This window comes from Mytilus galloprovincialis, chromosome 2, assembly GCF_965363235.1.
Source record: "Mytilus galloprovincialis chromosome 2, xbMytGall1.hap1.1, whole genome shotgun sequence".
Classification (NCBI taxonomy): domain Eukaryota; kingdom Metazoa; phylum Mollusca; class Bivalvia; order Mytilida; family Mytilidae; genus Mytilus; species Mytilus galloprovincialis.
Genome location: NC_134839.1, coordinates 79551900 through 79577431, shown reverse-complemented (window position 1 = coordinate 79577431; position 25532 = coordinate 79551900). Strand labels below are relative to the sequence as shown.

The following is a 25532-nucleotide window of genomic DNA, read 5'->3' as shown; positions in this document are numbered from 1 at the left end:
GAATGACGGACGTTTACACAGCATATAATGACAGACAGTCCGTTCACACAGCATAGAATGACAGACAATCTGTTTAGACAGAATAGAATGACAGACATTCCGTTCACACAGCATAGAATGACAGACAGTCCGTTCACATAGCACAGAAAGACAGACAGTCCGTTCACACAGCATAGAATGACAGACAGTGCGTTCACACATTAATAATGACAGACAGTCCGTTCACATAACATAGAAGGACAGACAGTCAGTTAACACAACAGGGAATGACAGACGTTTACAAGGCATAAAATTTCAGACAGTCTGTTGACATAGCATAGAATGATGGACGTTTACTCAACATAGAATGACAAACAGTCCGTTCACACAACAGAGAATGACAGACGTTTACACAGCGTAGAATGACAGACAGTTCGTTCATATAGCATACAATTGCAGACGTTTATTCAACATAGAATGACATACAGTCTGTTCAAACAGCATAGAATGACAGACAGTCCGTTTACACAGCTTAGAATGACATACAGTCCGTTCACACAGCATAGAGTGACAGACAGTCCGTTCACACAGCATAGAATGACAGACAGTCCTTTCAAATGTTAAATCATCATTTATGGAATATCAAATTGATGTGATGTAATTTCATCTCTGTTTGCATTCAATTTAAATAAATTCAAATCAATAGTGTTAAGCAGAAACAAAATAGTAAATATTGTTTGTTACTCACCCAAAATGAAGAATTTCCACAAAATTCTAAAAACGTCATGTTCATGGGTCACAGTTGCATTTCAATTATAGTATCGATTTAACAGTAAGCTGCATATTTGTTTCTTTCAAGAAACATTTTTATTTTAGATTAAACATGCAAATGTCTTTGTTTTGTTTAATTTGGTCTTGTCATATTTTTTTTCAACTTTTGACATTTGATTGTCCTTTTGATGTCTTGTTTTCAATTTTATTTCCCTACAATTTTATTTTTAGGTACAATATAATTACTTCCTTAGAGATAATCCTCTTTTTTATTTTTAAAAAGGATCTGATTTCAGTCTAGCTACAACTTAAACCTAGTAGGTCCTGTAACCCTACGGATCAACGATAGCTTAACCCGGACACGGTGTCCTACTATTGCACTTATAATTAATAATGGTGATAGTAATAATATCTCTACTGACATGAAGCGTAAACACAGTTTTTGTCTTACAAATTACATATATATATATCTAAAATTGAAAAAATTACAACACTATTCATCACATAGTTCTTTCTCATAAAAGAAAAAAGGAACACTTTGTACTTATTGAAACTAGCATTTAATTAAGAATAATAGTATGCTGGAGCTTACTTTATAAATGGATGTATGAAGTTTCGACAGCACGGTGGCGGGTTCTAACACACATTTTTTACTGATTTTTTACTGACTCAAAATTCTTGTCTGTATCGTGTCTACCAAAACCAAGTGCCATAATGCAAACAAGCAGACTTAAATGATGAGCCTTCAAGGGCCTGGTAGAACCGTTCAAATCGTTTGATAAATTAAATCATGTTTTATAGTTACGGTTTGAATGTATCATGGGTTAATTTACATTATGCATTCGGAATTTATTGCAAAATTTTAGTTGAAAGTGATATATCATTTTGCTTTACAAAATTAAGTATGTAATTGATGTTTTTAACCTTCACCTTATCATCTGAAATAATTTTTGTCTAAAAATAACAATAGATGTGATACAGAGTTAAACATCGAATGAATAGTGTAAAATAAACACACATTTGCTTACCCAAAATGTCGAATTTCCACAAAATTCTAAAAATGTCATGATTATATCTAAAATTGCATTCCAGGTATATTGCTGTTATTGAAACATTAAGCATTACTATCAATGCGAGTGTAAATCTCTAAAGTCAATGTCCAGGTGTTCTATCAACCATGATTATGTACGTCCACAACTAATGATAAGTAAAGGAAGATGGTCACTGTTTACAACTGATGACCCTCACATGTTATTCAAATAGGAATAGTATGGCCTAATTTTGTTGACTTTGTAATGCCTGGATAAGTTGTAATTTACCTGGAGAGAAATTATACATGTATACTGTCCATGTTATTGAATAAATATGTGGGTAATCGGTCATCTACTGGACAGGGTAACTATACTTAGATATTCACTGACATTGATTTTTTTTCACTACATTATAATTCAATTTTAAAATATTCACATGTGCCATTCTATGGAAGAAGCGAATCAATAAAAGCGTTTCGTATATGAAATAGCGATATTATTGTCTAATATGAAATTGTAAATATGCAAACACTCCACGAGGAAATAGTTGTTTTTGGCAATGAAAAATTTGAGGTGCTGTGTTTTTCTAATGTACATTAAAACAAATGATTTGAATTATACTATGGATGCGATACTTTTAAAATATGATAGCAGGATTTTTTTAATATCGCTATATGAACTATTATATGTTAAAAAGCGACTTCAATGTCACTGTTGAGCTTCAAAATGTTTTTGTTACCATCTTTCAATTGGGAAAAGTCTTTGATATCGAATGAGAACTGTTTTTTTCTTGTCAACAAGTTTTTTCAATGTTAATAATAATAATAAGACTAATAAGAATTTTTAAACAGTAATTATTATTTTATTTTTAAACAGTAATTATTATTCTAATCACGAACCCACAAAGGGCATCATTTCGTAACAACAATATGGACAATATGATTGAAAAAAGAAAAACCAGAACCTAAAATAGTTCTAATACATCATCTGTTTGACAATATTTTTCATTCATGGTATCTGAAGTTTGTTTATTTTTATAGTCTGAGGCTGCTGAATTGGATTTGCATTACTAGATGGTTTTTGTATTAAGATAAAAGATGGTATTCTTCACAATCTAATTAAAATATAGATCTCTGATTTCGTTATACTACATATGAAATCTATATTTTAAGTAGATTGGTATCTTCAAAGTTCGGGCAACTGTAATTGTACGTTTTTCTAAGTTTGAAATAATTATTTTTTTCATTGAAAAATTTATTTTTTTCTACAGCATGACCTATCATTTAATCAAATAGGTCGGTACATGTAGAATATTCAGAGAAGTCACATTTAAATTCCACAAAAGAATGCATCATTACTAGAAATATGATTACTCGGTTACGAGTACAGTCGGAAACCCGGTTGAAATAGAACAAAAGAATCGAAGCTCTTTGTTAGAGAAGGCGATAAATGTGTACTGTAATGTTTACTATAGTGACAAAAAATTTAAAAGTTAATAGAAACAAACAAAATTACAATTTTCTTCACAATTACGAAGTGTTTTATTTTAAAAACACCATTTGCATAAGTTTTCCATTTATCTAGTACATAGTTAAGCAGAACAATTAGATATCAAGTCGACGACATGGGTATCTTTCAAGTTGGATGAAAAAAATGCGTAACCTCCGATTTTTTAAAAAAAATTACCACGGACGGAAAACATATCAATCTATCAGTTCAGTAATTTTCGTGTCTGCCCTTCCATTATGTGACTCAAGAAAAAATTCCAAAAAATGAGTAACAACAGTATCGAAAGAGGAAAATGGAGTGCACCTTTTTATGTTAGGGCGTGTTTGAGTTGAATATTTTGTCTTGATATCGTACAAATCAAGAATATTTCATACATCGTCTAGCTTCAGATTCTATTATTTTTATATATCAAAGCTACAGGTTGACTTTATAACATAAAAAAATCACAGTACTAAAAGATGCAATATATGGGTCAAGTGAAATACCTATCTAATGAATCACAAAAACAGAGTAGGTGGGTTCGAAAAGCTAGTTTTTTACTCTAAGTACTTGACGACAGTCTTTCAAGTTGGATGATGAAAATGCATATTCGAAAAATTATAATTTTTTGTGTGTAATAACTAGGGTTTATAGTCTTCAACCACTAAGAAAATCTAGTCTGCCCTTCCACGAAATATTTAATTAGAATTTTTTTTAAATGTTTATTAATTTTCGAAAATTCCACCTGACAACCGATCAGACAATAGTTTTAAGTTGTCTTTTAAAATACAACTGACATATAAGGATCGTAATGGTGCAATGTGGATAAATTTATCGGTTTCAAAGAGCAAAATTGGTAGCGCGTCATCCCTACAATGGCTTCCATTTCTACGATTGTGAAAATTAACTGGCGTAATGGGGAGATAATTTTGACGAAGTAGACTCCTGACTGAGTATAACCATATGATCGAAAATAATCGACTTAGGAGGTTATTAACACTGTCAACTATCAATAGGGTAAAACATCATTTTTCAACATGATAAGGAGCGCCAATCTTTCATTAATTTTGCTTTTTAATTATATTACACAATTCATGACAGTTAGACGTGTGTCGTTTTAGATATTACCCTGCTGAAAGAAGAATAGCCCTTACTCACCAAGAAATCTTTATTTCTTCATACAAAAGTAAAAACAAATTGTTCACATTAGACAATATCGCTATTTCATATAAGAAACGTTTTTTATCGATTCTCTTCTTCCATAGACTGTGTACACTGGCAGTAAAGTTTTTACAAGAATATGATTTCTATCAATCTTTTTGTCCTGTTATTGATGACATGTCCTGAACATGCATGAAATATTTGCCACTGGATGTTAAACACATGACTATCAATTAATATAAGTCACTTAATATGAAAGCGTATACTATGCTTTTTAAAGTTTTTATTCATTTAAACAATAGACATATTTTCTTACTTCTGCATTTTAATTATAAAAGGAGAAAACTTTCAAATCTTAAATGAATTTTGAAATTTTGAAGACCATGGTGTTCTCCGAAGTAGAATTTTTACGAAAAAGTCGAGAACAATTTTCTGCGATTTAGCTGGGACTATCATACTTAGTACTACAGTATAATAGTTTCATGATTTATCTTGTTTATATAAAGGAAAAACCACGCATACTGATTTGGAAATGATTGGACGTTATTTTTATATCCTCACCCTTGTTACATTCGGATACCAGCATGTCTATATGCTGCCAACTCTTGCATTATATATTTATTTAAAAAAAAATTGGCAAAATCATGTGGATGCTTGAGCATCTGAGCATACATGCTAGCTACGCCATTGAATTTAATTCCCTATTGCATCTAAAAAAAAAACACAGACTTTTAAAAAGTACTATAGTAAATGTATAATAAAGGACAAATGTTTTACTTACAATATCACTACCTCAAAGCGGCACTAGCTGTAAAATGCATGTTCTTCGATTTAACTCAATTTCTAATAAATGATTTACAACCATGTAAAACATATATCCAAATTATAAAAAGTCTAAAATAAACAACTTACAGGGATTGGGCTCGATAACATGTAGATTCGTTTCGTGTGAATCTTAGTCTTGACGCCATCTAATTAAATATCAACTTGACCTCCGAAGACCTCAGATATTCATATTAAAAGCGATATAAAGATTTAGTTAAGATGTAAATAGCAAGCTTAAGCGCACTCGTGCAATTGGATTTCTCTATGTCTGTTTAATTTCATATTATAGATGGAAAATATATGTTAATCATCGTTTTTACTTGTATAAGAACGATTTTTTGTTGATCGAATAAATCAATCAAATGATTTACCTTTGTTTCAACGTTGACATTCGCCATATTTGTAGGATTAAATAAATAAAAGACTGATTTTATATCATCATATTTAATTAAGTTTTTGGAAAATATTAAACTTCTCTCATTTTTCTTTTTATATATTTTATATAGGGGACAATAAAATATAAAATCAGCGCAAATGAAAAATGAATTCGGCGCAAATGAAAGATTGAACATTTTAAAACTCGGTGCAATGTCAGCCGCCCCACCCGAGGGCGCAATTACCAGTTGATAAGTCAACCGTAACCCTAACACATACGGTTGAACACATACCTATGGACACTTAAAAGTTTATATATGGAACCAAGCCCGACTATATAAATAATGGTAAAAGTTAACCAAGAGAGATCCTACTCTACAAAAAGGGAAAACGTAGAAAAGACCTTAGAAATGTACAACTAAGATTGCTTCATTATTTAAGGAATATTCCAGTGCATAAGTCATTTGGGAACTATTACATAATGTATGTAAAACAACAGAAGACAGCTTAAAAAGAAGTATTCGCAAATGTAAAAAAAAAATATAATCCACAAATGCGCCCATACGAGGTTTATCGCCCTGTCCATTTAGCAAACATGTCAGTTTGTTAGGGTCGTGTACTGATCTATAGTAACAATGGGAGCCTTATATTCCCCCTAACCAAACCCACCCACCAGTACACTAGAAACAAGTTTCAACCCCAGACCCGTCACCGGCTTCGGACCCCCCTCCCCCCTCACCACCACGCCCCTTATTTCTAGCTGTCTTTTTTGTGAGTTTCTTTCTTTTTTTTTGTATCAAGCAAATTAAAACTATTGCAAAATCTTATCAAAAAAATATTTGAAACTAATATGATAAAAAAAATAACTTGGAAAAAACAAAGCAGTCTACTATCCACATGGAGAATAATATTGTTATATCTTGTGTCCAATCTCTTTTGCTACTTTTGCAAATAAAATATGTTAAAACTAAAACTAGGCTAGGGTTTTAATGGACTGCACATTGCTAGACACTGACAAAGAAATAAAAGCAACAGTAGTCTCCGGTGTTCAAATATTGATGTCAACGATATTTGATTTTTACAAACATATAATACAGAGAGAAAAAAAGACATTTATTTAAAAAATGTGATTAACCCTATGTGATCAAATCACTTTAGATATAAAAAAAAAAAAAAAGAAGATGTGGTATGATTGCCAATGAGACATCTCTCAACAAGAGACCAAAATGACACAGAAATTAACAACTACATGTATAGGTAACCGTGCGGCCTTCAACAATGAGCAAAGCCCATACCGCATAGTCAGCTATAAAAGGCCCCGAAATGACAATGTAAAACATTTCAAACGAGAAAACTAACGGCCTTATTTATATAAAAGAATTAACGAAAAACAAATATGTAACACATAAACAAATGACAACCACTGAATTGCAGGCTCCTGACTTGGGACAGGCACGTACAAACATAATGTGGCTGGGGGAAACATGTTAGCGGGATCCCAACCCTCCCCCTAACCTGGGACAGTGGTATAACAGTACAACATAAGAACGAACTATACAAATCAGTTGAAAAGGGCTTAACTCATCATATGGACAAAAATACAAGTGGACGTGACCGTGTATTCGTTCATTTAAAATGTTCAATCTTTCCTTTGCGCCGATTTCATATTTTCATTTGCGCTGATTTTATATTTGTTTATTGTCCCCTATATAAAATGAATTTAAAAAAATGACAGAAGTTTAATATTTTCCAAAACTTAATTAAAGATGATGATATAAAATCGGTCTTTTATTTATTTAATCCTACAACAAAAAGACACTAGGAACAGATCTGATATTACTCCCAGTTAACTGACAGATAGTTCAAAGCCACTAACAATTAATAAAAAAATCATGCATCTAAGACTAAATTATCAATCGGTACACAACCAACATCAAATGGATTTAGTATAAAGACAGTCAGAGGAAACCTGACTTTGTGTTAGGCATATATTGAAGTTGTTTTATTTGCTTAGTTTCATGTTGAAACACATATATATCTAATGATAATTGTTTATTCTTACTGTATGTGGTTCTAAGTCCTCATTCAAAATGGGTATGATCGCTATCCCCCTATCTCTTGCACGTTAAGGCGTTCGGGGGGGGGGGGGGGGGGGGGTGGAGGGCTATGGATTTTTTTTTTGGACAATCTATTTTTTTCGCGACAAGTCGAAAACAATTTTTTTCTTTCAATTTTAGCATGACATGTAGTGGCAGCTGAGGGGGAAACAAACAATTTGTTTTTCTCAGAATCAAAAACAAATTATTTTTTTCTCCAAAAACTGGAAACAAACTTTTTTTTCCAAAAAAATCCATAAATGTGCTCCCCTGTGAATCTACATTTTATCATATTTTTTCATATTTGTAGCAATATTGATCGTTGAACTGCAAAACCAAATGCAAAGAAGAATCATCTGATACAACGTTTAACTACGACTTTCAAACATTATCCAAAGAAAGACAACTCTAGACAAATTAATTAGTCTCTCCAAAAATCAATACTTCATTACGTATTATCTACCGATCATTTCGATTGGTGAGTCCACACAACTAAAGGATTGAAACGTGAAGCAGCCATTGTTGTCTTCACATGGACAGGTTTGCACACGGCACGAAATTAACGGTAAGTTTACAACATGGAAAACGAAATGGGAAACAAAATGGGAAGGTTTTAATGAGGCAGCACATACAGACTACAGTGTCAGTAAAAAAAGTTATGTAAGTAAACAAAGACAAAAAACAAACACTTTAACATCAGTCTGAGGTTTGAACGTTGCATCAGCATTTGGTATTGCTGTTCATAATTTATATTCAATGGCACACAAGCCATGGAATTATTTGTATAACTTTTATATTCCTAATAAATAATTATTTTTGTAAGATGTGTGATGATTTTATCTATTTACAGTAACTTATGACCACTTATGTAGAGTAGATTATGTGACGCACGCGGTACATGTGCGTAGTTATGCACTTTATTCCAAATTAAATATTTACATGTAGTATGGAACATTCATTTGGTTTGATGAAAAGAGATGTCGAAAACAACACTCATTGCTACATTCACTGAAAGACATTTGTCTTTTACACGATCAACATTGACAACGACATGGATATTATTTCTTGTTTTCTTGTCAAAGTAACATGTTGTGAAGATGAATTTATATAGTCAATGCTGTACAAAACAGTTATTAATCTTCGGATTATTGGGAAACTACCGAAAAACCTCATTTTAAATGGTATGATCGCTATTTTCCCCGTAGATCCTAGATCTATCAACTTGAAGGCAGACTGAGACTGGCAGTGTTAAAGTTGTGAATGTAAGAACATGTTACTGCAGTGATGTGAACAGTAGCTTATGTACAAAGTACTATTCAGTTAATATTTACAAAAAATGTGCTCCACTCTGAGGCTCTACATTATATCATTTTTTTTTATTTGTAGCATTCAACTCATCTCCATATTATCTGTTTATTTGTAAAAATATTGATTGAACTGCAAAACTAAATACAAAGAAGTTAGAATCATCTGATGCAACGTTCAAACTACCACTTTCAAACAGTATCCAAAGAAAGACAACTCTAGACTAACTACAAAAAATATTAAGTCTCTACATTACGTATTATCTACCGATCATTTCGATTGGTGAATTCACATGACAAAAGGACTGAAAACGCGAAGCAGTCATTGTTGTCTTCACATGGAAAGGTTTGCACACGGGACGAAATTTACGGTAAGTTTACGACATGGGAAACCAAATGGGAAACGAAATGGGAAGGTTTTATACAGGTTCAAAACAAAAGTTATGTATTTAAAATAAACAAAGACAAAAAACAGACACTTTCAACTTCAGGTTTGAACGTTGCATCAGCATTTGGTTTTGCTGTTCATAATTTATTTTCAATGGCACACAAGCCTTGACATTATTTGTTTTAACTTTTATATCCAAAATAAATAATTTGTTTTTGTAAGATGTGTGATGATTTTGTCTATTTACTTCTGTAGAGTAAATTATGTGACGCACGTGGTTCATGTGTGTATACACTTTATTCAAAATTAAATATTTAGAATGGAAAATTATTTAATTTTATATTTGGTGAAAAGAGATGTCGAAAACATTACTATTTTCACTGAAAGGTTTGCTACATTATCAACATCGACAATAACATGAATGAAATTACTTTGTACTGCATTATAATTGCCTCTTATTTTTAAATCACAATTTAAAATATGATGCAATATTAACTACAAAATTGTTTCATTCATTTTTTTGTGTGTTCTTGTCCGTGTACCGTGTTGTCAATATGAATATATATATATTCAATGCTGCACACAAAAAAACAAACTCAGATCATTTTAAAAAGATCTACTGACAAAATCTAAGGAAGACAAAGAGACTTGTACAGGTTGGGAACAAACCCTCTTTATTGTGTTTATACCTGTATAGAGGGATAATCCTTCTTTCTCTAATTCTTCGGAAATTTAATATCACTTTCTGGTGTTTGAACCCATTGTATAAACAACATTTAACAGGGGCGTAGCTAGGTATTCAGTCAACTGTAGGCACCAATCGGCAGGGGGTCTGGGGGTCTCTTAAGACCACCAGCAGGTCCCTGGTTCGCCACCCCCGACGGAAAACGGTTTTCAGCGTTTTAGCTGCAAAATTTTATGTACAAAAATATTAAATTTACTGGTTATTTAATCATGGTAATTATAATATACATGATGAAAAGTTCAAAGAATTATGAATAATGTACCATAACATCTGACTGGTGAATTAAATAGCGCAGTACAATTCGTGATATAAAAAAAATATTTACAATATAATGCATTGCCCAGCGTAGATCAGCGCATCCCTTTAATTAAGCAGTACACGCTGTTTGGTATTATCATATCCTATTCCGTTCTGATTGATATATACGTATATATGTAACATAGTCAGTAATTGAATAAATATATTTTATTAAGTATTTACAAAGTCAAGAAAGATTCTAAAGTTCAAATGTTCGAATGTTCACAACTGTCTTTAAAGTAGAATTGTTCGAATGTTCAGTATCTCACACGGGCACGTGATCGTATAGTATAACGGTTTCGTCCTTATGGAGTAATTCGGATGTTAAGAGCATATGTTCGAGCCTACCCACGAGGGGGGGAGACCTTGACGGAATCTCCGGTACCAATCTCTTGTACCAAGCTGTCCTCCTCGTCCAAGTCCAAAGCTGGATCTTATATAGTCTAGTGTCCATAAACATCGGCCCATAGCTGATGGCCGGTTACGTATTAGTCTGGATGTTGAATAATTCTTGTCTGTGGTTAATTGTCAAACTGCAATTAACCCCTGAAGGATACATGTTATTTCACAGTATACATGGTCATTTATTGGCTGCAGGTTATATGTCTATAATATTTGAACAGATCGTTATTAAGTGTCCAAAGCGTACATGATTGTCATTGAATTGTTTAATTCCTTTTTAATAAATTTCCTAATTAATACTCCTTGATAATTAATGATATGAAACACAATTGTGTTACATATACATATTGACGATCCTTCATAAAAAAAATAGATACGTAAACACTACTATATAATAGTACGAAGGTCTGGAAATTTAAAAATGCCATGCATTGGAAAGTGAGGGATTATTGGATAGGAGCAGAAATTTTGCCTTTCAGTAGACCAACTACGAACTCCTCAAAGAGTTACATTCTCTCTACAACTAGGCATCGGATTTAATGTCCCAATTCTGACCAGACGTGACTGCGTATTTATACATCTTGCACAGCTAAACGGACGACCAACATTGGCAAGTCGGGTGAAGACAAAATGGAAAGATAGTTAAAAACTAACAACAACTAATTATAAAACTCATGTGTCTAAGTTGAGGTTCATTCAAGTTTTTGTTGATATTGACTAAGTCTAGAGTGAAATGATCTAAACCAAAGTTCTAGTTTATAGTTTCTATATAAGGTAAAATCGTAAAAAACATTCAATTCTATACAATATTCCATTCACTAAGGACGAGAAGAGACTAATGTGCACATGACATTCGATAATTAAAGAGTTTTGTCAACTTCATCTACAGATAATGTTGTTTATCATTATTTTAAATAAAAAAAAAAATATTTGTGAAAAAATTATGTATAACGTTGTTTATTATTTTTTTTTTTGATAAAAAAAAATATTTGTGAAAAAATTATGTGTAGGCACGTGCCTAAAGTGCCTAACGGCAGCTACGCCCCTGTTTAATCAACCGTGTGGTTGCCGGCCATGTTCTCAAACGATTATTGGATGACTTTAAGGGTCATAACCTTTTTAGCTAACTGGATGGAATGTGAAAGGCACTCGAAGGAGATTTTCGTAGAACAAAAAAGAAAAAAATACTTTTGAATAATAAGGGAAACAGATTTTTCAAATTTACTCGCGGATTTATCCAATCTCGATAATCCACTAGAAGCAATGTAAGAATCTATATATCTTGTCTCCCGTCGTAACACATGAAAACTTATATATACACATGGAAAAAAGTATTGCAACACCTTGATTTTTTAAAACTTGAAAAATCAGCCTCTTATTTTGGATGGAATATGATAAATATTTGTAAAATAATATTGAAACATAGTTTATGATAACATTGGCATTTAAACGAACAAAAAATGTTTGAAAAAAAAAGATTTATCTAACCACAATTTTAGTAACAAAATGATGTGATTTTTGTTCAAAAAAATGCATTTTACAACTTTTACTGTAGTCGAACTTTACAATGTCAGACATTTCAAAATTAATCTTAAAATGATTATTCACATCATGGTTGATCGTTATACGCCAAAGAATTAGTACTTTGTGCGCAGACTCCGTTCAAACGGATAACCGCCTCTTAACGTCTTCTGATTCCTGCCATAAATCGACTAATTTGTTGCGAAGGTAGCAGCAACCATTTCTGATGAAGGGCATTGTTTATTTCATGACGTGTTTGAACTGGGGTGTCCTTTCGCGCACTTTACGCCCAATAGTGTCCCATATATGCTCGATAAATCCGGGCTACGATCGGGCCAAGGGAGATGAACCGAATTCCATTGGAACATTAGATCTTCCTCCACGATGCTAATTTCCAACTTTGGCGAGCTCTGCACTACATTGGATACGGACAACTGTGTGTCTGTTCGTAATCAAAGGTCCCCGAAATGGTCTTATCGCACGAGAACCAGTAGCGATGAGTCGATCTCGAACAGTTCTTGTTAAAAGGCTCCTGTATGCCCACCACTCTCCTTTTAGTATTGTAATGTATGCAATGGGTTTCCTTCTGACCAACCTTCATTAAGCTTGATTTTCCCTAGCAGATGGTATATGGGGTCTTCTTGATCTCGGAAGGTCTTTAACATCGCTTATTGCCTGATTTTTATTCTTAAAACGACTTATAGTGGATTGGTGATGACAAACAATACGTGCGGTTGTCACAGTGACATTCCTGCTTCTCTCATGCTGATAATTAGCCATCTTGCTGCAGTTAAGAGTTGTGGAGGACCCATTACAAGGTGTCAATCACATAACTTTATAAACTTGGTTATTTAAAGTGTTGAAAACAATGAGGATAAAAACATCTGTTTTGCTGTTTACGAGTACAGTAGCTGCATGTGCAGATAAGAACTTATCGAGTCGATATTTATTGATTAAACTCAGGTGATATTTAAATAATGTTTAACTAGTTCTATTTTAACAAATTATATCACAAAAAAATAAAGAGTGTTTTTTTAATTTCAATTTCAATTTGGTGTTGCAATACTTTTTTCCATGTGTATATGTGATCATATGTGGTAAATACGAAATATTACCTCGACATGAGAGGATATGTTTATATTGTAATTCAAATTCTATAGAAAATGAAATGCACTTTCTTCTGGAATGCCCTCTTTACAATAACCTCCGAAGAGATATGACTGATAATATAAAAAAAATACCCCAGTTTAGTAAATTTAACCAGAAATGATCTTTTTACATGGATCATGAGTAATGAAGATAGCAGGTTTTTTTATCTATTTTATGTGCATACTTTGATAAAGGCCTGCAACTTAGAAAATCAGAAAATTAGTTTAATACTCTAATAGCAAAATTATCTCCCCTTGACCACTGACCCTTTCCTCGTGCATTTGAACTATTTTTTTAGGTTTCTTTAATCACTCTGTAATGTGTATGTCATGTTGTTATTAATGTTATGCTTTAATGGGCCCTTTAATTTGGAAAAATAAATATTGTATTGTATTGTATTGTATAGGAAGATCGTTTTCAAAGTAATCGATACAATGTCTTGTTTTTTTTTTTATGGCTCTTCCAAATCTTGTCCTTTCACAAGATAAAAGTGATGATTCTTCTGCTTCAAGAAACTTCAATAACTTTTTCACTGACTGTTGAGTCGTCTGTTTGCATTGAATGCATTGGTCTAATGTACGCCGTTTCCCGACGACTTTTTTCTTAAACATGTTAAACTACAAATCCAAATTATAGAAATGCAGAATAATGTGTGAAAATACTGGGAATTTTGTGTCGCCATTAGTCCAATTTCGCTATAAAAAAAAAAAAAAAAAAAAAAAAAAAAAAAAAAAAACATTCGTTCTAAAATAGTTGCCGAAAAACGCTGTTTGCAAAATAGAAAAATAAAATTAATTTGAAAAAGGATTTTACTTTAGCGAAAATGCATAGTACAAGCAAGTAATGAAAATCAAGTAAAAATGATATGTTAGAATTGAATTAACAAAGAAGAAGAATTAAATTGTCTTAAAACTTGGTTATTTTTCCACACACTGAACTTTCCCCGGTCTATGTTCCAAGTGTAACCAGTTTCTAAATATAGTAGGACTGTACAGAACATATGGTTCCGAAAGCTTGCAAAAAATAAATTGCCAGCAATGTAATCGTATAAGCGGAATGAGGAAAAAGTTAACAAAACCTTGACATTTTGGATTGTCAACACTTAATGAGCACCCGTTGGGACGAAATAAAATTAAACCATTCTGATCCCGTTACCTATATTTCTTTCAATTCCGTTTTCAAACAATTATTTCTCGAAATTCACAATCACACGATTCATGTAGAAAAAAAAACAGTGGCCGACAATAAATGAATAATCGGTGATTTGATGAAGGTTAACCCAGAAAAGTGCTCCAAGTCAAAAACAAATTGAAGAGATATGTTTGTTTACCAATATTTCTTAAAACAGAAACTACATTTTAACATCATTTTGATTGAGATTCATGTTGATTTGTACTTGTGTGTATCCAGGGATGGATGTTTTGTTGTTCGAGTTGGACTGAAATATATACTAGTCAACAAAAGAAACGGTACATAAGTTTGAATTAAAGTTAATCATTAAATATAATGAATAGGAAAAACTTTTTAATTATACAATTAAAAACATCCATTTACAAAGCAAACGCATGTGATTAAAAGAATTTGACTAAATTGGAAAGATAGAAAAATTCCGAGTTATAGAACAGAGGGGTCACATTTATTTTTCAGAAATTGGCACATAATTTCGAAGATAAGAATTAAGTATTCAAATATCTGCAAAGGCATTCAAAATTTTCAGCAGACCATGTTTAAATTTAAAAGTGTTAAGTTCTAATATCAATTTTTGAATTTTTGGGTGGAATTCTGATTTTTGAAATAACAAAAATTCCAAATATTTTTCCCGTTTTTTTCCCTTAAATCAAATTATTTAGGTTTTGAAGAAAAAATAACACACTGTAAAAAACTATACCAATAGGGCAATTTTTACCTCCGTACAGTTTATCCAATTTCATAATATATGGAAAATGCATTGCCTTGTACCGTTTCTGTTGTTGTCTTGTATATTTTGTCACCAAATGCCATGTGAAATAGAACATTTGACCGCCCGTCTCTCACTTCGTATATAGCTAAGGGTTTATACAGTGCGCATATTGTTATGATTGTCAGGGATTTTTAAACAACAGGTTGCTAAATTTGGCATTTTGAAAATATAAATAGGCACGTAGAGCACAGAGTCCGTCTTACTCCTTCTACAGCGTATACTTTCAAGGTTAAACTTTTATAATGCGCCGAGTGGTTTACTTAATTAAAGATAATGTATATATTTTTTCAGGATTTTTTTTATTGTATACTAATTTTTGAATGACGGAATGTTGAACTTCGTCTTTTCAAATGTAATTTTGAATACAGTTTGTAAATTTAGTTTTGTCTGCAACTACGCGCACAACCCAAACCTTTACATCATACAGAGTATATAGTACTATAATATCAAAAATGTGTCTTATTTCATCTATCACTATTACAACTAACGGAATGTTTTTATAGGTAAGCTTTTTTTATGGCTGCATTTAAAATGTGTCTTTTAGACACAACTTTTTTTCAGATTGTATTGTACCGTTCTGAACATGCCTTAAATATTTGCCACCGGACAGGTTGCGGCCTCAAATCAATCAATTCAAATTGTACATTAAAATCACTGTTTACTTTATGAAATTTTTTAAGTAATTTATCGCATGGTGACATTACGTTTGGTAGGGTTAAGTTTTAGAAATGTTTTTTTCTAGTAGAATAAATAGGAAATTTAGGAAACATGACAGGGAAAAAGAAAACAAAATAACAAATACTATACAGATCCCGAACTACATATTTATTTAATGCCTCCGAGTAAAAATAACGTTACTCTACATTCGGTAATTATGTAATTTTTGTTCTGAAAAATTCTAAGCATATCGGTCAACTTTCAAGCAATTTATCTAAGAAAAATTGATGATGACATGTGTCTATATACATGCACGGACTCACTATAAAATCCTGGAAATTGTTAGTTTTTATACTTTCTTGGTATCTATACTTTTAAACGAGAAGACCTCATTTTGTGTGTCGCTTCTCTTCATTCCACAATAAATTAGTCATCATGCCTCTATGTCCTATAGGTACCATGCATAGTCGCATTTGTCATCCATTCTAATGATTATTCAGATTGGGTTATTTTTGGAAAAAAACGAGGAAAAAGACGTCCGGATATTGTTTCCGTCATTGGACGGAATTTTTAGGTCAGACTAGACTTCCGGTTTGCGTTTTTCTGTATATTTTGAACATACATGAATAAAGTGTATTTGCTATCTGCTATCATTTTCCAGTTTACTATCAACGACGGTCACAGAGTTATTAAATAGAGAGGGTCTATATAATATATCAATGGCAGCCGTGGATCGATATTAAAGTAAACTGAGAATTGATAGTAAAAAGCAAATACACTTTATTCAAATTAAAGTAATAAATGTTCATAATATACAGATAAACGCTAACATTATTGAAATTAATAGAAAACACAAAAATGGGAATTTTGAAAAAAGGAGGAGCCGGGCTAGAAAAACAATTGTCTTGTCCCAAAGTTAAACGAGAAGACCTCATTTTGTTTGTCGCTTCTCTTCATTCCACAATAAATTAGTCATCATGCCTCTATGTCCTATAGGTACCATGCATAGTCGCATTTGTCATCCATTTTAATGATTAGTCAGTTTGGGTTATTTTTGGAGAAAAACGAGGAAAAGACGTCCGGATATTGTTTCCGTCATTGGACGGAATTTTAGGTCAGACTAGACTTCCGGTTTGCGTTTTTCTGTATATTTTGAACATCCATGAATAAGTGTATTTGCTATCTGCTATCATTTTCCAGTTTACCATCAACGACGGTCACAGAGTTATTAAATAGAGAGGGTCTATATAATATATCAATGACAACCGTGGATCGATATTAAAGTAAACTGAGAATTAATTGTAAAAAGCAAATACTTACACTTTATTCAAATTAAAGTAATAAATGTTCATAATATACAGATAAACGCTAACATTATTGAAATTAATTGAAAACACAAAAATGGGAATTTTGAAAAAAAGGAGAAGCCGGGCTAGAAAAACAATTGTCCTGTCCCAAAGTCCTTATGACTTTTGATATATACAGTCATAAAATATTTTACATTTAACTTTCCGTTTTTAATTTTCTTCTGAGTTATTATTTTTTGTTATTTTACGTTTTATTGGCACTTTGTTGGAACTTTTTGTATTGTAAATAATTTAATAGAATAATTATTTTCCAGCTAAATTATATATATATAGCAAATGAGGGGCAGACAGGGTACCCTGTCTGCCCCTCATTTGCTCATGGTTAAGGGCATACTATAGGGTAACTCGAAAATGGTCTACTGGGCAATATTACTTTTGGGTAATGTTTTGTATGCAATCAGAAATTCATCTTCTTAAAATGGAGTAAGATAACTATTATTGCATAATAATTTCTCCTGGGGAAAAACAATGTTAAAAGAAATATTGAAAATGAAACCCCAAACAATGTCTGCAATGTATCTGTTTTCAAAAAAAAAATGGATCTGCCTTCATGTCTTTTAGTTGTAAGAAACAAGTTTCTTTCAATTTTAATGTTCATGAAATTATTAAAAGAATGAATGGTTAACTTAAAGACCTGAATGCATGTTTTTTTTTAATATTTATTAAAATCGTACATTTTCTTATTGTTGATGGCAACATCATTAACTTTCAAGATTGATCCAAAGTTTACTGGATTGTGACATTGGAAAACACAACACACTACACAAATCTAGAACGTTAATGTAAATTAAGAGAGTCATGATATTTGTTATTATAATGTTCATGTGTTACCACAAGGATTTGGGAGAGGTGTCCTAACAAAGGATAAAAAGGGGGTGTTCCAACTACATGTCCCCATTCAAATGCATTGATAGTCCCCCCAAAAAACGTGTTCCAATCCCCGGATCCCCCCTCTGGATCCGCCACTGTGTTCATCACTGTTTTCGGTGGCAGTGCGGTGGCCAACGTTCAAATCAGAGGTCTTGTAGTTCAGGTCATTGCACACAGGACAATATCCACAAATTAGTGTAAGGGAAGACACTAATTAAATAGCAGTACATTTATGACAAATTTGATAATATAAACGATTTTCTTTTACAACAAGAAATTTTAAAAACAAATGTATATTGTTTTATCATGTTTATAGTAAAAATTAAACAATTCAAGTTTATAAAGTATATGAAACCTATTCAGATTTTATTTTAATTCCAAGTTACCAAGTTCCATACATGTATGACTATATCATTTTTAAGGGTGGCCATTACGAAATGTAGATGTACATGTATCAAGAACACTTAAAAATCAAGCAGTGTAACCCAGTACTTACTAGTAATACTATCCCCCATTGCATCATAAAAAGAGGGATAGTCACCTTTTACCAATTTAGTACATTTTTTTTTATTTATGTGTTATAAATGGATTGAGAAATGTCTCATTGGCACTGATACCAATTCTTCTTAAATCTGTATAACATGTATAAAACTATTTATAAAAATGAACATACATGACATAGATTGTGTAAAATTGAAAAGATGAAATATTTATCCCAATTCTAACACTGAAAACATAAAAGAGTCTAAATGTTCTATCATCACAGACTATAACTCTATAATATAAAATGCATTAAGTTAGCCAACAGCAATCATTTTGTGCACTGAAGTAATTATAATTCAACAATGTGTATGTGTTCCGGACCATATGAGTATTTGGACCATACGCGTATGGTCATGACCATATCCGTATACTCATATGGTCCGACCATACGCCCATGCATATATGTACTATATGTATACATAAACATGAATACGGTCATAAATTAGATGAATTAACCAGAAGCAAGATTTTTTGGGGAAATAATGAAAATAACAAGACCAAGATTTGCCAAAAAAGACTAATTTTCTATAAATGCTTACATTTTAGGTGGTTATGCATGTTATATATGGAATCTTTCTTTTTATACGTTTCAAACACTAATGGGATGTCAATAATGATGTATTTTTTCATTCCAGATGTGTTCCTCAAAACTATGCTTTGTATGTCTAGCATTATTTATGCTGTCCTTTTTACCAGAACAAAGTAATTGTAAAGAAACAGATCAAAGCAACTTTTATGATAAAGTCACCCCAAAACCTATCAACCCAAACGAGGAAACCTTGAAACAGATCATTCCACAGAACTTCAGTAATACATCACAAAATGAGAGACTTTTTAAGAGGGAATATTTTATTTCTAAGTTATTTGAAGATTTTGGCAATGAAAATGGTGTGTTGACACATGATGGGCTGGATACAATGTTAACACAGTTAGGTTTTAAAGTTGGTCATGTTCACAGCATAAAAGACCATGATCACAGCAAAGATCGTTATCACAGCGTAGACCATGATCACAGCATAGTCCATTATCACAGCAAAGACCATGATCACAGCGTAGACCATGATCATAGCAAAGACCATGACCATGATCACAGCGTAGACCATGATCACAACAAAGACCATGATCACAGAAAAGACCATGATCACAGCATAGACCATGATCACAGTGTAGACCATGATCACAGCAAAGATCATGATCACAGCAAAGACCATGATCACAGCAAAGACCACGATCACAGCAAAGATCACGATCACAGTAAAGACCATGATCACAGCGTAGACCATGATCACAGCAAAGACCATGATCACATCAAAGACCATGATAACAGCAAAGACCATGATCACAGCGTAGACCATGATCATAGCAAAGATCATGATCACAGCAAAGACCATGATCACAGCAAAGACCATGATCACAATCACCATGAAATTGAGCAAAAACTATCAAAAGAGGAAGATGATACTCCCAGCCATAAAGTAAAAAGATCTTTGAAAATTAGTTCTAAAAATGACAGTTCTGTTAAAGTGAGTATTTACATTGTGTAGTATATATAATTTTCAAAATGTATCTATTAGAGTTATATCATTATATTGGACACGAATATTATTTCAAAAGAGACATTTATTATTAATCAGCATTCTCACTAAGGCAATTGCAATTCCATCAGTCCTAGCGAGTCAAAAATGCTTAAAAAAGTTGTACCAACTGAGTACACATATTTTTTATAGCAAGAGTATGATACATGTACATATATTTCAATGTATTATAAATGTTATATGAACATGATTAATGAAAAATGAAATCTTTTTTTTATTATCAATTCTAATCTTTAAAGAAAAATGATAAAAAAAGTTCATTTTGTAATTTATATGCAATATTAAATGATCATGGTGATATAATAATATAAAAATTAATTACTATATAAAATAATTTGCTTGAAGGTATTTGAATTCATACATAACCTATTTGCATAAATCATAACTTATCTTATAGGCATGAATACTTCACATGCTTTCATTTGTAACTTTCTCTGCGGGTACAATTGACATTTGATCAAATGGGCTCTGTTTACTTAAGGTGTAATACCATCATTTATTTCCCCCTTATAGCATGATAAATCGTTGTTAAATTTGCACTTTTCAAAAAATTGTACAGAAATTATCTTTATTTCAAATAAAGGAATATTTTTTTCTACCTCTTTTCGTATGCAACCGGATGTGATGTACTTTGATTTGGTGGCATTACACCTTAAAAAGTGACCATGTACATTTTTACATGTTATACATGTATCATCAAACTTAATGATGTCCTCTTCATTCATTTTTTTTACTTCTTTTTCGTCTAATGTTTTAACTTGTATAACACCAGGGTTCACCACACTCCAGAATTATAGGGAGTGACTTTTGCCTAACGAGGAGACTTCAGGGATGATTGAAGGATCGTATCAATTCTTTTGAAGAATTATACATACATATGAATTTTCTAAGCATCAAAACCTTTTTAATATTTTTCAAAGCCTTTCACATGACAACCATGACAACTGTTAAGGTGGATTTTTCCTGCCTTGTCGTCACAGGCACTTGTCTCAGAAAAAAAATTCCCATATATACCTGTAGGGAAACAATTTCTGAGACAAGTGCCTGTGCTTGTCGTACTTGTGCTCTGAATAACCTACAGACGCAAATTGTCAAAAAATATATACATTGGTCAAAGATTTTTCAAACAATAATCTTGTTTTGAATTGCTCACACTCATGTTTGATAACATATGTTGCATGCAGTTGTACTAGCATTAGCACATCTTGTTACCGTGGAGATTATTTTGCCCCGGCCACTCAGTTATGGTCTATTCACTTTGAAATTTATGCTTAGTTATCTTGTATTTGTCTGTGATTAGGTCAGTTTATGGGGAACTACTAGTATAGTGGTAAGTTCGTGATAATTGGTATGCAGTTGTATAAGCATTGGTATATCTTATTTTCATGGAGATTATTTGGCTCCACACCTCAGTCATGGTCTATTGATTTTGAAATGTTAGCTTGATTTTCATGTATTAGACCCCGTTTACACTGGTACAACGAAATTGATTCGATCTTAAAAAGACCAGTTCGCGTTTACATTGCACAAGCAAGATCAATCGAGATTATTTAATTCAGTGCGTTTACACTAAAACATAAAAAGAACCGGTCTGACCTTTATTTTCCTATCTAAATATAACAAACACCTGAAAAAAGATCGCGATCGATCTACTGAAGCGTTTACACCAAAAAACAGATCGATTTAAATAAGATCGATCTGTTTAAAACCATCTCTAGAGGTAGACTTTTTAAGTCCGATTGAAGATCGATCTTACCCGTTTACACTGGACCAAAGATCGATCTTTTTTGTCAGTGTAAACGGGGTCTTAGTTTGTGATTAGGTCAGTTTATGTAGAACCACTAGCGGTAAGTTAATGATAATTGGTATGCAGTTGTATAAGATATGACATATTTCATTTCTATGGAGATTTGTTGGCCCTCTCTCCTCAGTTACAGTCTATTGACTTTGAAACTTTTGCCTTGTTTTCATGTATTAGTTTATGGTTAGGTCGGTTTATGGGAAACCACTGGTGCTAGGTCAATGATGTTGGTATGCAGTTGTATTAGCATTGGCATATCTCATAACCATGGAGGTTATTTGACCACGCCCATCTCAGTTATGGTTTATTGACTTTGCAATTTTGCAAGTTTACATGTATTAGTTTGTGTGAAGATCTGTTTGTAGGGAACTATTCATGATAAGTCAATGGTATTTGGTATACAGTTCTGTTGTATTAGCATGGAGTTTTACTGTTTGTTTAGCAATGTACTGTCAGTCATGATTTATTGACTTTGAATATTTGCAAAACTTGCATGTAAAAGTGTTGCTATTTTAATTTCAACATTTGCATTATCTAAATTACAAACTAGAGGCTCTCAAGAGCCTGCATCGCTCACCTGACTCTACTTGGGTTTTTGAAATCATATAAAAACAGATAAAATTTGGCTACAAATTAACAACACTTGGCCAGCACCTGATAAGGAAAGGAGCATTCATGCTATATTTGGTTTCATTCAATTCAGTGGTTCTCTAGGAGAAGACTTTTGTATGCATTTCCCAAAGGGTCCTATGTTAAACTAAACCTCTTGCTGGCGGCCTTCTTGGATGATGGATCGGCTACAAAGTAATAACACTTGGTCAGCATCTCATCAGGAACATGCATGCTATGTTTGGTTTTATTCCATTCGGTGGTTCTCTAAAAGAAGGAATTTGTATGTATTTCCCATAGGGTTCTATGTTAAACCAAGTCCCCCGATAGCAGCCATCTTGGATGATGGATCGGCTACAAAGTAACAGCACTTGGTCAGCACCTCATAAGGAACATTCATGCTATGTTTGGTTTCATTCCATTTAGTGGTTCTCTAAAAGAAGTCATTTGTATGCATTTCCCATAGGGTCCTATGTTAAACCAAGTCCCCCGCTGGCGGCCATCTTGGATGTTGGATCGGCTACAAAGTAACAACACTTGGTCAGCACCTCATAAGGAACATAATGCCATGTTTGGTTCATTCCATTCAGTGGTTCTCTAAAAGAGGCATGTGTGCATTTCCCATAGGGTCCTATTTTAAACCAAGTCCCCCGCTGGCAGCCATCTTGGATGATGGATCAGCTACAAAGTAACAACACTTGGTCAGCACCTCATAAGGAACATTCATGCTACGTTTGGTTTCATTCCATTCAGTAGTTCTCTAAGAGAAGTCATTTGTATGCATTTTCAATAGGGCCCTTTGTTAAACCAAGTCCCCCGCTGGCAGCCATCTTGAATGATGGATCGGCTACAAAGTAACAACACTTGATCAGCACCTCATAAGGAACATTCATGCCATGTTTGGTTTCATTCCATTTAGTGGTTTTCTAAAAAAAATCATTTGTATGCATTTCCCATAGGGTCCTATGTTAAACCAAGTCCCCCGCTGGCTGCCATCTTGGATGATGGATCGGCTACAAAGTAACAACACTTGTTTGACACCTCATAAGGAACATTCATGCCATGTTTGGTTTCATTCCATTCAGTGGTTCTCTAGAAGAAGTTCAAAATGTAAAAGTTAACGCCGACTACGGACGCCAAGTGATGAAAAAAGCTCACTTGGCCTTTCAGGCCAGGTAAGCTAAATACGAGACGTATTACTGTGATAACTGTTTTTGTTATTATCTGATGATTTTGTCCAGAGTTACGTGTGTGGTCCTTGAACTTAGAAATTCCATTAACATAATCAGTTTTCCACACTTTTTTCGTTATGCTTGCAGATGTTGATTTGATATATAATACATTGTAGTTACCACCATGACAAGTTAAATCAATTTAGCATTGTGTTCCAGTGCAATGAAAAACAAACCGTTGCTAATGACATGGACATGAAATTCACATCGTCGTCATAGGTAAAATAGCGATAAACAGATTATTATTATTGGTCATCTCATCTTGATTGTTTTTCTCAGTTTCGCCGTACCGGGAGAAAATCAACCTCGTTGAGATGATCAACGATAATCTATAAAGATTGACAAAAGTTGTATTACTATTACTATGTATATGTCATTAACCGGAAATTGAATAAGTACATGTGTGAATCAAAATCCAATACTGTATGAGATGTGGCAGGACAATATGTTCTTAATAGTTTACGACTTGGGCATGTTTAGTTAAATAGTGTTATTTATAACGATAATGTTTAATGGACCTTAATCAAACTATAACATGCTACAGTCTGTAACAACAAAGTGAGACAGTGTTGCTCACTTTGCCTGTATAGAAACTTTTGTAAAGGAAAAACATGTTTAATTTAATTTTAGGAGAAATATAATGTTGACAGTTTGATGCATGAGTATGGATATACAGATGGTATAACAAGGAACCAGTTTGTTAACTTTTGTCCTGGATTACTGTTTATGTTGATTGGTTTAGAGCATGCAGATCAACATTATCCCGATGGAATACAGCAACATCTGAATACATCAGAGAGTAGCTATCATCTACCCAAAGGTATGTAGAAAGTAAAAAAGAGATATTAAAAGCCTTCCATCGGGCCCCTGGAAGTCGTAAATAGAGGACGTCTTGAATTCAAAATTTTGTCTAAATGAGTGATATGCATTTGTATTTTGGACACTTTAAGTCCAGAATGTTTATAAGTTGTGAGGCTTAAACTATAAACAGCAGAAGGAAAATCAGGAGCAAGTGCGGAGAAGTAATTTTTATTAGATTGAACTGTTTACATGGTTTATAAACCACTAAATATAAGATTGCCAAATGCAGTAAAATGAATTCACAAAATGTTATTGTATTTCAGTATGGGGATTCAGCTGTCTCTCAGTGCTTGTGATCAGTTTAGTAGAACTACTTGGTGTAACACTTATTCCTTTCATGCAGAAAGTCTTTTATAATCATCTGTTACAGTTTTTGGTAGCGTTAGCTGTTGGAGCCCTCTCTGGAGATGCTATGTTACATCTCATTCCTCATGTACGTTTATTTATTAGTTATAATGTATGATATACATCCAAACATTGATGATAATGTTCATGTGTACCCTTA

The 25532-nt window shown here is 32.8% G+C and overlaps 2 protein-coding genes across 3 annotated transcripts in view; one reads left to right on the top strand and one right to left on the bottom strand.

Moving 5' to 3' along the window:
* Positions 1-2015, bottom strand: part of LOC143064505 (ATP-binding cassette sub-family C member 3-like) — a 68746-nt gene extending 66731 nt beyond the window's left edge. The window contains exon 1 of one of the 2 annotated variants that reach the window (XM_076237376.1): positions 1779-2015. In XM_076237376.1, coding sequence (XP_076093491.1) covers positions 1779-1817 — 39 coding nt within the window. In that variant the 5' untranslated portion in view covers positions 1818-2015. Of the gene's footprint in view, positions 1-727; positions 914-1778 lie in introns of those variants that run through there. The other variant, XM_076237375.1, reaches the window with a different exon arrangement.
* A 6288-nt stretch (positions 2016-8303) lies between these two features.
* Positions 8304-25532, top strand: part of LOC143064503 (metal cation symporter ZIP14-like) — a 31440-nt gene continuing 14211 nt past the window's right edge. The window contains exons 1-4 of the mRNA XM_076237374.1: positions 8304-8386; positions 19565-20452; positions 24797-24986; positions 25291-25460. Of these exons, the coding sequence (XP_076093489.1) occupies positions 19565-20452; positions 24797-24986; positions 25291-25460 (1248 nt within the window). The 5' untranslated portion in view covers positions 8304-8386. The remainder of the gene's footprint in view (positions 8387-19564; positions 20453-24796; positions 24987-25290; positions 25461-25532) is intronic.